General features: G+C 48.6%; 1 protein-coding gene across 3 annotated transcripts in view; it reads left to right on the top strand.

The window, feature by feature from the left end:
- entpd1 (ectonucleoside triphosphate diphosphohydrolase 1) overlaps positions 1-12,821 on the top strand; it is a 96,057-nt gene that overhangs the window by 37,888 nt on the left and 45,348 nt on the right. For all 3 annotated transcript variants that reach the window (XM_071394836.1, XM_071394838.1, XM_071394837.1), the window contains exons 3-4: positions 1,277-1,394; positions 1,975-2,125. In XM_071394836.1, coding sequence (XP_071250937.1) covers positions 1,277-1,394; positions 1,975-2,125 — 269 coding nt within the window. The remainder of the gene's footprint in view (positions 1-1,276; positions 1,395-1,974; positions 2,126-12,821) is intronic.

Below are 12,821 nucleotides of genomic sequence, written 5' to 3'. Positions count from 1 at the left end.
TATAAATGCAGATCCTTCAAACACCCCCAAACAGGGAAACAGATCCCAATCAAAGGTGTTATTACGTGCTCCACTAAGGCAGTTATTTATCGTATAACTTGTCCTTGTGGTAAAAATGATGTGGGTAAAACAAAGCACAAATTAAAAGTACGTATCTCAGAGCATCGTAGCACCATCAGGTGCAGAAACACGGCTTACCCAGTTGGGGTCCACTTTTTGGAAGCAGACCACTAGATTTCAACCCTACGTTATATCGGCATCGAACATGTCACCCTCCCTAGGAGAGGGGGTGACCTCGACAATTTATTGTTAAAATGAGAGGAACCTGGATCTTTCAATTTAAGGACCTTGCTCCCTTCGGTCTCAACGTAGACTTTGATCTGAAGCCATTTTTGTGATTATTGTGATTTTGCTATTCTTTGTAAATATTTGTAGGCCTATGTAGCCAAATTGTATCTATGATCGTATGCTATCCATTTATGTTTTTGTATGTTATTCTTATGTCTGAGAATTAACCAATGATATCAGGCCTGATGAATACTGACACTTTATAAACTAGTGACTCCACAGTGTTTGTCATGACTTTTTTTTGTCATCCCGTGTGGCTCAGTTGGTAGAGCATGGCGCTTGCAACGCCAGGGTTGTGGGTTCATTCCCCACGGGGGGACCAGGATGAATATGTATGAACTTTCCAATTTGTAAGTCGCTCTGGATAAGAGCGTCTGCTAAATTACTTAAATGTAAATGTAATTATGATTACAGATACCTGTGTGTGTCCTTTGACACTTTATAAACTAGTGACTCCACAGTGTTTGTCATTATGATTGCAGACACCTGTGTTTGTCCTTTGACACTTTATTAACTAGTGACTCCGCAGTGTTTGTCATTATGATTGCAGACACCTGTGTGTGTCCTTTGACACTTTATAAACTAGTGACTCCACAGTGTTTGTCGTTATGATTACAGACACCTGTGTGTGTTCTTTGACACTGTATAAACTAGTGACTCCACAGTGTTAGTCATTATACCCTGATGAACAGGGTTATTAAGTTATTAAATTATTTAATCTGAGCTCCTAGCAGCTTTCCTTTCTCAATCAGCTAATGGGGATCCAGAATAAATACAAATGTCATGGGTAAAGATGTGTGCTACGGGTTGGTAGTCATTTAGACAGGTTACATTCTTAGGTACAGGGACTATGGTGGTTTGCTTGACACATGTAGGTATTACAGACTGGGTCAGAGAGGTTGAGAATGTCTCTCTCTCCATCTCTCAGTATGGGATCGTCCTGGATGCTGGTTCCTCACATACAGCAGTGTATATCTACGAGTGGCCGGCAGAGAAGGATAACGACACTGGAAGAGTGCAGCAGACACACGCCTGCAAAGTCGAAGGTAGACACACACACACACACTATGAAAACCTAGCAAGCTGGGACCGAGAGACTGTAAAACAGCTTCTATCTCAAGGCCATCAGACTGTTAAACAGCTATCACTAACAGAGTGGCTGCTGCCAACATACTGAATCAAATCTCTGGCCACTTTAATCAATTTAATAAATGGATTTAATAAAGGTATTACTAGTCACTTTAAATAACGCCACTTTAATAATGTCTACATATCCTACATTACTCATCTCATATGTATATACTGTATTCTATACCATGTATTGCATCTTGCCTATGGCACATGGCCATCGCTCATCCATATATTTATATGTACATATTCTTATTCCATCCCTTTAGATTTGTGTGTATAAGGTAGTTGTTGTGGAATTGTTAGATTACTTGTTAGATATTGCTGCACTGTCAACTAGAAGCACAAGCATTTCGCTACGCTTGCATTAACATCTGCTAACCATGTGTATGTGACCACTAAAATGTGATTTGTTATCTAGTTAAAGTGTGTGTGTGTGTGTGTGTGTGTGTGTGTGTGTGTGTGTGTGTGTGTGTGTGTGTGTGTGTGTGTGTCCAGGTGCTGGTATCTCCAGCTACTCTGTGTTTCCAGGGCAGGCAGGGGCGTCCCTGAAGAGCTGTATGAAGGAAGCAGAGCGCCTCATCCCCCGAAGCAGGCACCACGAGACCCCCCTCTACCTGGGGGCCACCGCCGGAATGAGGCTGCTCAGGTACCTCTGACCCCTGGACGCAAAATGTTGTTTCGTAGGATAGCCGGAAGTATTATCCGTCGGATGATTGGTTGAGCCTTCTTGGGTGCGTGACCCACTCCGAGCCTTTAACAAAACACCAGATAGTACAGTCACAAAACACCAGATAGTACAGTCACAAAACACCAGATAGTACAGTCACAAAACACCAGATAGTACAGTCACAAACACCAGATAGTACAGTCACAAACACCAGATCCATCAGACAATTTCTCTCGTCTCAGATCTGAAAGATTTCCACCAGATAGTACAGTCACAAAGTCAAAATTGGCTATATTGTAAAAATGTGTGAAAATTCTAATTAGCTATTTGGTCTTAATTTAAGGTCAGGGTTAGGCATAAGGTTAGCAATCTGGTGATGGTTAGGGTTAAGATTAGGTTTAGGTTTAAAAATCATATTGTAAGAAGGTAAATTGTAGAGGAAGGCACGGTTTCTGACTGTGTGGATCTGGTAACTAGTGACAACAGATCAGAAATGAGTATTAACGAACCACCAACTTCAATGACGCTGATCTTCAAATGATCCACTGATCACCGCATTTAGGAGGAGAGCTGAAACTGACTGGCCAGAACCACTACTACCCAACGGTGTTTAGGAGGAGAGCTGAAACTGACTGGCCAGAACCACTACTACCCAACGGTGTTTAGGAGGAGAGCTGAAACTGACTGGCCAGAACCACTACTACCCAACGGTGTTTAGGAGGAGAACTGAAACTACTGACTGGCCAGAACCACTACTACCCAACGGGGTTTAGGAGGAGAGCTGAAACTGACTGGCCAGAACCCCTACTACCCAACGGTGTTTAGGAGGAGAGCTGAAACTGACTGGCTAGAACCACTACTACCCAACGGTGTTTTGGAGGAGAGCTGAAACTACTGACCAGAACCACTACTACCCAACGGTGTTTAGGAGGAGAGTTGAAACTGACTGACCAGGCATTAACCACTACTACCCAACGGTGTTTAGGAGGAGAGCTGAAACTGACTGGCCAGAACCACTACTACCCAACGGTGTTTAGGAGGAGAGCTGAAACTGACTGGCCAGAACCATTACTACCCAACGGTGTTTAGGAGGAGAGCTGAAACTGACTGACCAGGCATTAACCACTACTACCCAACGGTGTTTAGGAGGAGAGCTGAAACTGACTGGCCAGAACCACTACTACCCAACGGTGTTTAGGAGGAGAGCTGAAACTGACTGGCCAGAACCACTACTACCCAACGGTGTTTAGGAGGAGAGCTGAAACTGACTGACCAGGCATTAACCACTACTACCCAACGGTGTTTAGGAGGAGAGCTGAAACTGACTGGCCAGAACCACTACTACCCAACGGTGTTTAGGAGGAGAGCTGAAACTACTGACTGGCCAGAACCACTACTACCCAACGGTGTTTAGGAGGAGAGCTGAAACTGACTGGCCAGAACCACTACTACCCAACGGTGTTTAGGAGGAGAGCTGAAACTGACTGGCCAGAACCACTACTACCCAACGGTGTTTAGGAGGAGAGCTGAAACTGACTGGCCAGAACCACTACTACCCAACGGTGTTTAGGAGGAGAGCTGAAACTACTGACCAGAACCACTACTACCCAACGGTGTTTAGGAGGAGAGCTGAAACTACTGACTGGCCAGAACCACTACTACCCAACAGTGTTTAGGAGGAGAGCTGAAACTGACTGACCAGAACCACTACTACCCAACAGTGTTTAGGAGGAGAGCTGAAACTACTGACTGGCCAGAACCACTACTACCCAACGGTGTTTAGGAGGAGAGCTGAAACTGACTGGCCAGAACCACTACTACCCAACGGTGTTTAGGAGGAGAGCTGAAACTGACTGACCAGAACCACTACTACCCAACGGTGTTTAGGAGGAGAGCTGAAACTACTGACCAGAACCACTACTACCCAACGGTGTTTAGGAGGAGAGCTGAAACTGACTGACCAGAACCACTACTACCCAACGGTGTTTAGGAGGAGAGCTGAAACTACTGACCAGAACCACTACTACCCAACGGTGTTTAGGAGGAGAACTGAAACTACTGACTGGCCAGAACCACTACTACCCAACGGTGTTTAGGAGGAGAGCTGAAACTACTGACCAGAACCACTACTACCCAACGGTGTTTAGGAGGAGAGCTGAAACTGACTGGCCAGAACCACTACTACCCAACGGTGTTTAGGAGGAGAGCTGAAACTGACTGACCAGAACCACTACTACCCAACGGTGTTTAGGAGGAGAGCTGAAACTGACTGACCAGAACCACTACTACCCAACGGTGTTTAGGAGAAGAGCTGAAACTGACTGACCAGAACCACTACTACCCAACGGTGTTTAGGAGGAGAGCTGAAACTGACTGACCAGAACCACTACTACCCAACGGTGTTTAGGAGGAGAGCTGAAACTGACTGGCCAGAACCACTACTACCCAACGGTGTTTAGGAGGAGAGCTGAAACTGACTGGCCAGAACCACTACTACCCAACGGTGTTTAGGAGGAGAGCTGAAACTGACTGGCCAGAACCACTACTACCCAACGGTGTTTAGGAGAAGAACTGAAACTGACTGGCCAGAACCACTACTACCCAACGGTGTTTAGGAGGAGAGCTGAAACTGACTGACCAGAACCACTACTACCCAACGGTGTTTAGGAGGAGAGCTGAAACTACTGACTGGCCAGAACCACTGCTACCCAACGGTGTTTAGGAGGAGAGCTGAAACTGACTGACCAGAACCACTACTACCCAACGGTGTTTAGGAGGAGAGCTGAAACTACTGACTGGCCAGAACCACTACTACCCAACGGGGTTTAGGAGGAGAGCTGAAACTGACTGACTGGCCAGAACCACTACTACCCAACGGTGTTTAGGAGAAGAGCTGAAACTGACTGGCCAGAACCATTACTACCCAACGGTGTTTAGGAGGAGAGCTGAAACTGACTGGCCAGAACCACTACTACCCAACGGTGTTTAGGAGAAGAGCTGAAACTGACTGGCCAGAACCACTACTACCCAACGGTGTTTAGGAGGAGAGCTGAAACTACTGACCAGAACCACTACTACCCAACGGTGTTTAGGAGGAGAGCTGAAACTGACTGGCCAGAACCACTACTACCCAACGGTGTTTAGGAGGAGAGCTGAAACTGACTGACCAGAACCACTACTACCCAACGGTGTTTAGGAGGAGAGCTGAAACTGACTGACCAGAACCACTACTACCCAACGGTGTTTAGGAGAAGAGCTGAAACTGACTGACCAGAACCACTACTACCCAACGGTGTTTAGGAGGAGAGCTGAAACTGACTGACCAGAACCACTACTACCCAACGGTGTTTAGGAGGAGAGCTGAAACTGACTGGCCAGAACCACTACTACCCAACGGTGTTTAGGAGGAGAGCTGAAACTGACTGGCCAGAACCACTACTACCCAACGGTGTTTAGGAGGAGAGCTGAAACTGACTGGCCAGAACCACTACTACCCAACGGTGTTTAGGAGAAGAACTGAAACTGACTGGCCAGAACCACTACTACCCAACGGTGTTTAGGAGGAGAGCTGAAACTGACTGACCAGAACCACTACTACCCAACGGTGTTTAGGAGGAGAGCTGAAACTACTGACTGGCCAGAACCACTGCTACCCAACGGTGTTTAGGAGGAGAGCTGAAACTGACTGACCAGAACCACTACTACCCAACGGTGTTTAGGAGGAGAGCTGAAACTACTGACTGGCCAGAACCACTACTACCCAACAGGGTTTAGGAGGAGAGCTGAAACTGACTGACTGGCCAGAACCACTACTACCCAACGGTGTTTAGGAGAAGAGCTGAAACTGACTGGCCAGAACCATTACTACCCAACGGTGTTTAGGAGGAGAGCTGAAACTGACTGGCCAGAACCACTACTACCCAACGGTGTTTAGGAGAAGAGCTGAAACTGACTGGCCAGAACCACTACTACCCAACGGTGTTTAGGAGGAGAGCTGAAACTGACTGGCCAGAACCATTACTACCCAACGGTGTTTAGGAGGAGAGCTGAAACTGACTGACCAGGCATTAACCACTACTACCCAACGGTGTTTAGGAGGAGAGCTGAAACTGACTGGCCAGAACCACTACTACCCAACGGTGTTTAGGAGGAGAGCTGAAACTGACTGGCCAGGCATTAACCACTACTACCCAACGGTGTTTAGGAGGAGAGCTGAAACTGACTGGCCAGAACCACTACTACCCAACGGTGTTTAGGAGGAGAGCTGAAACTGACTGGCCAGAACCACTACTACCCAACGGTGTTTAGGAGGAGAGCTGAAACTACTGACCAGAACCACTACTACCCAACGGGGTTTAGGAGGAGAGCTGAACCTGACTGGCCAGAACCACTACTACCCAACGGTGTTTAGGAGGAGAGCAGAAACTACTGGCCAGAACCACTACTACCCAACGGTGTTTAGGAGGAGAACTGAAACTACTGACTGACCAGAACCACTACTACCCAACGGTGTTTAGGAGGAGAACTGAAACTACTGACTGGCCAGAACCACTACTACCCAACGGTGTTTAGGAGGAGAGCTGAAACTGACTGACCAGAACCACTACTACCCAACGGTGTTTAGGAGGAGAGCTGAAACTACTGACTGGCCAGAACCACTACTACCCAACGGTGTTTAGGAGGAGAGCTGAAACTGACTGACCAGAACCACTACTACCCAACAGTGTTTAGGAGGAGAGCTGAAACTACTGACTGGCCAGAACCACTACTACCCAACGGTGTTTAGGAGGAGAGCTGAAACTGACTGGCCAGAACCACTACTACCCAACGGTGTTTAGGAGGAGAGCTGAAACTGACTGACCAGAACCACTACTACCCAACGGTGTTTAGGAGGAGAGCTGAAACTACTGACCAGAACCACTACTACCCAACGGTGTTTAGGAGGAGAACTGAAACTACTGACTGGCCAGAACCACTACTACCCAACGGTGTTTAGGAGGAGAGCTGAAACTACTGACCAGAACCACTACTACCCAACGGTGTTTAGGAGGAGAGCTGAAACTGACTGGCCAGAACCACTACTACCCAACGGTGTTTAGGAGGAGAGCTGAAACTGACTGACCAGAACCACTACTACCCAACGGTGTTTAGGAGGAGAGTTGAAACTACTGACCAGAACCACTACTACCCAACGGTGTTTAGGAGGAGAGCTGAAACTGACTGACCAGAACCACTACTACCCAACGGTGTTTAGGAGGAGAGCTGAAACTACTGACTGGCCAGAACCACTGCTACCCAACGGTGTTTAGGAGGAGAGCTGAAACTGACTGACCAGAACCACTACTACCCAACGGTGTTTAGGAGGAGAGCTGAAACTACTGACTGGCCAGAACCACTACTACCCAACGGGGTTTAGGAGGAGAGCTGAAACTGACTGACTGGCCAGAACCACTACTACCCAACGGTGTTTAGGAGAAGAGCTGAAACTGACTGGCCAGAACCACTACTACCCAACGGTGTTTAGGAGGAGAGCTGAAACTGACTGGCCAGAACCACTACTACCCAACGGTGTTTAGGAGGAGAGCTGAAACTGACTGGCCAGAACCACTACTACCCAACGGTGTTTAGGAGGAGAGCTGAAACTAACTGGCCAGAACCACTACTACCCAACGGTGTTTAGGAGGAGAGCTGAAACTGACTGGCCAGAACCACTACTACCCAACGGTGTTTAGGAGGAGAGCTGAAACTACTGACTGGCCAGAACCACTACTACCCAACAGTGTTTAGGAGGAGAGCTGAAACTGACTGGCCAGAACCACTACTACCCAACGGTGTTTAGGAGGAGAGTTGAAACTACTGACTGGCCAGAACCACTACTACCCAACGGTGTTTAGGAGGAGAGCTGAAACTGACTGGCCAGAACCACTACTACCCAACAGTGTTTAGGAGGAGAGCTGAAACTACTGACTGGCCAGAACCACTACTACCCAACGGTGTTTAGGAGGAGAGTTGAAACTACTGACCAGAACCACTACTACCCAACGGTGTTTAGGAGGAGAGCTGAAACTGACTGACCAGAACCACTACTACCCAACGGTGTTTAGGAGAAGAGCTGAAACTGACTGACCAGAACCACTACTACCCAACGGTGTTTAGGAGGAGAGCTGAAACTGACTGACCAGAACCACTACTACCCAACGGTGTTTAGGAGGAGAGCTGAAACTGACTGACCAGAACCACTACTACCCAACGGTGTTTAGGAGGAGAGCTGAAACTGACTGGCCAGAACCACTACTACCCAACGGTGTTTAGGAGGAGAGCTGAAACTGACTGGCCAGAACCACTACTACCCAACGGTGTTTAGGAGAAGAACTGAAACTGACTGGCCAGAACCACTACTACCCAACGGTGTTTAGGAGGAGAGCTGAAACTACTGACTGGCCAGAACCACTACTACCCAACGGTGTTTAGGAGGAGAGCTGAAACTACTGACTGGCCAGAACCACTACTACCCAACGGTGTTTAGGAGGAGAGCTGAAACTACTGACTGACCAGAACCACTACTACCCAACGGTGTTTAGGAGGAGAGCTGAAACTGACTGACCAGAACCACTACTACCCAACGGTGTTTAGGAGGAGAGTTGAAACTACTGACCAGAACCACTACTACCCAACGGTGTTTAGGAGGAGAGCTGAAACTGACTGACCAGAACCACTACTACCCAACGGTGTTTAGGAGGAGAGCTGAAACTACTGACTGGCCAGAACCACTACTACCCAACGGTGTTTAGGAGGAGAGCTGAAACTGACTGACCAGAACCACTACTACCCAACGGTGTTTAGGAGGAGAGCTGAAACTACTGACTGGCCAGAACCACTACTACCCAACGGTGTTTAGGAGGAGAGCTGAAACTGACTGGCCAGAACCACTACTACCCAACGGGGTTTAGGAGGAGAGCTGAAACTGACTGGCCAGAACCACTACTACCCAACGGTGTTTAGGAGGAGAGCTGAAACTGACTGACTGGCCAGAACCACTACTACCCAACGGTGTTTAGGAGAAGAGCTGAAACTGACTGGCCAGAACCACTACTACCCAACGGTGTTTAGGAGGAGAGCTGAAACTGACTGGCCAGAACCACTACTACCCAACGATGTTTAGGAGGAGAGCTGAAACTACTGACTGGCCAGAACCACTACTACCCAACGGTGTTTAGGAGGAGAGTTGAAACTACTGACTGGCCAGAACCACTACTACCCAACGGTGTTTAGGAGGAGAGCTGAAACTGACTGACTGGCCAGAACCACTACTACCCAACGGTGTTTAGGAGAAGAGCTGAAACTGACTGGCCAGAACCACTACTACCCAACGGTGTTTAGGAGGAGAGCTGAAACTGACTGGCCAGAACCACTACTACCCAACGGTGTTTAGGAGGAGAGCTGAAACTACTGACTGGCCAGAACCACTACTACCCAACGGTTGTTAGGAGGAGAGCTGAAACTGACTGGCCAGAACCACTACTACCCAACGGTGTTTAGGAGGAGAGCTGAAACTGACTGGCCAGAACCACTACTACCCAACGGTGTTTAGGAGGAGAGCTGAAACTAACTGGCCAGAACCACTACTACCCAACGGTGTTTAGGAGGAGAGCTGAAACTGACTGGCCAGAACCACTACTACCTAACGGTGTTTAGGAGGAGAGCTGAAACTACTGACTGGCCAGAACCACTACTACCCAACGGTGTTTAGGAGGAGAACTGAAACTACTGACTGGCCAGAACCACTACTACCCAACGGTGTTTAGGAGGAGAGCTGAAACTGACTGGCCAGAACCACTACTACCCAACGGTGTTTAGGAGAAGAACTGAAACTGACTGGCCAGAACCACTACTACCCAACGGTGTTTAGGAGGAGAGCGGAAACTACTGACTGGCCAGAACCACTACTACCCAACGGTGTTTAGGAGGAGAGCTGAACCTACTGACTGGCCAGAACCATTACTACCCAACGGTGTTTAGGAGGAGAGCTGAAACTGACTGACCAGAACCACTACTACCCAACGGTGTTTAGGAGGAGAGCTGAAACTACTGACTGGCCAGAACCACTACTACCCAACGGTGTTTAGGAGGAGAGCTGAAACTGACTGGCCAGAACCACTACTACCCAACGGGGTTTAGGAGGAGAGCTGAAACTGACTGGCCAGAACCACTACTACCCAACGGTGTTTAGGAGGAGAGCTGAAACTGACTGACTGGCCAGAACCACTACTACCCAACGGTGTTTAGGAGAAGAGCTGAAACTGACTGGCCAGAACCACTACTACCCAATGGTGTTTAGGAGGAGAGCTGAAACTGACTGGCCAGAACCACTACTACCCAACGGTGTTTAGGAGGAGAGTTGAAACTACTGACTGGCCAGAACCACTACTACCCAACGGTGTTTAGGAGGAGAGCTGAAACTGACTGGCCAGAACCACTACTACCCAACGGTGTTTAGGAGGAGAGCTGAAACTACTGACTGGCCAGAACCACTACTACCCAACGGTGTTTAGGAGGAGAGTTGAAACTACTGACCAGAACCACTACTACCCAACGGTGTTTAGGAGGAGAGCTGAAACTGACTGACCAGAACCACTACTACCCAACGGTGTTTAGGAGAAGAGCTGAAACTGACTGACCAGAACCACTACTACCCAACGGTGTTTAGGAGGAGAGCTGAAACTGACTGACCAGAACCACTACTACCCAACGGTGTTTAGGAGGAGAGCTGAAACTGACTGGCCAGAACCACTACTACCCAACGGTGTTTAGGAGGAGAGCTGAAACTGACTGGCCAGAACCACTACTACCCAACGGTGTTTAGGAGGAGAGCTGAAACTGACTGGCCAGAACCACTACTACCCAACGGTGTTTAGGAGAAGAACTGAAACTGACTGGCCAGAACCACTACTACCCAACGGTGTTTAGGAGGAGAGCTGAAACTACTGACTGGCCAGAACCACTACTACCCAACGGTGTTTAGGAGGAGAGCTGAAACTACTGACTGGCCAGAACCACTACTACCCAACGGTGTTTAGGAGGAGAGCTGAAACTACTGACTGACCAGAACCACTACTACCCAACGGTGTTTAGGAGGAGAGCTGAAACTGACTGACCAGAACCACTACTACCCAACGGTGTTTAGGAGGAGAGTTGAAACTACTGACCAGAACCACTACTACCCAACGGTGTTTAGGAGGAGAGCTGAAACTGACTGACCAGAACCACTACTACCCAACGGTGTTTAGGAGGAGAGCTGAAACTACTGACTGGCCAGAACCACTACTACCCAACGGTGTTTAGGAGGAGAGCTGAAACTGACTGACCAGAACCACTACTACCCAACGGTGTTTAGGAGGAGAGCTGAAACTACTGACTGGCCAGAACCACTACTACCCAACGGTGTTTAGGAGGAGAGCTGAAACTGACTGGCCAGAACCACTACTACCCAACGGGGTTTAGGAGGAGAGCTGAAACTGACTGGCCAGAACCACTACTACCCAACGGTGTTTAGGAGGAGAGCTGAAACTGACTGACTGGCCAGAACCACTACTACCCAACGGTGTTTAGGAGAAGAGCTGAAACTGACTGGCCAGAACCACTACTACCCAACGGTGTTTAGGAGGAGAGCTGAAACTGACTGGCCAGAACCACTACTACCCAACGATGTTTAGGAGGAGAGCTGAAACTACTGACTGGCCAGAACCACTACTACCCAACGGTGTTTAGGAGGAGAGTTGAAACTACTGACTGGCCAGAACCACTACTACCCAACGGTGTTTAGGAGGAGAGCTGAAACTGACTGACTGGCCAGAACCACTACTACCCAACGGTGTTTAGGAGAAGAGCTGAAACCTGACTGGCCAGAACCACTACTACCCAACGGTGTTTAGGAGGAGAGCTGAAACTGACTGGCCAGAACCACTACTACCCAACGGTGTTTAGGAGGAGAGCTGAAACTACTGACTGGCCAGAACCACTACTACCCAACGGTGTTTAGGAGGAGAGCTGAAACTGACTGGCCAGAACCACTACTACCCAACGGTGTTTAGGAGGAGAGCTGAAACTGACTGGCCAGAACCACTACTACCCAACGGTGTTTAGGAGGAGAGCTGAAACTAACTGGCCAGAACCACTACTACCCAACGGTGTTTAGGAGGAGAGCTGAAACTGACTGGCCAGAACCACTACTACCTAACGGTGTTTAGGAGGAGAGCTGAAACTACTGACTGGCCAGAACCACTACTACCCAACGGTGTTTAGGAGGAGAACTGAAACTACTGACTGGCCAGAACCACTACTACCCAACGGTGTTTAGGAGGAGAGCTGAAACTGACTGGCCAGAACCACTACTACCCAACGGTGTTTAGGAGAAGAACTGAAACTGACTGGCCAGAACCACTACTACCCAACGGTGTTTAGGAGGAGAGCTGAAACTACTGACTGGCCAGAACCACTACTACCCAACGGTGTTTAGGAGGAGAGCTGAAACTACTGACTGGCCAGAACCATTACTACCCAACGGTGTTTAGGAGGAGAGCTGAAACTGACTGACCAGAACCACTACTACCCAACGGTGTTTAGGAGGAGAGCTGAAACTACTGACTGGCCAGAACCACTACTACCCAACGGTGTT

This window comes from Salvelinus alpinus, chromosome 3 (genome assembly GCF_045679555.1).
Source record: "Salvelinus alpinus chromosome 3, SLU_Salpinus.1, whole genome shotgun sequence".
Lineage (NCBI taxonomy): Eukaryota > Metazoa > Chordata > Actinopteri > Salmoniformes > Salmonidae > Salvelinus > Salvelinus alpinus.
This window is presented reverse-complemented; position numbering and strand designations above follow the sequence as displayed.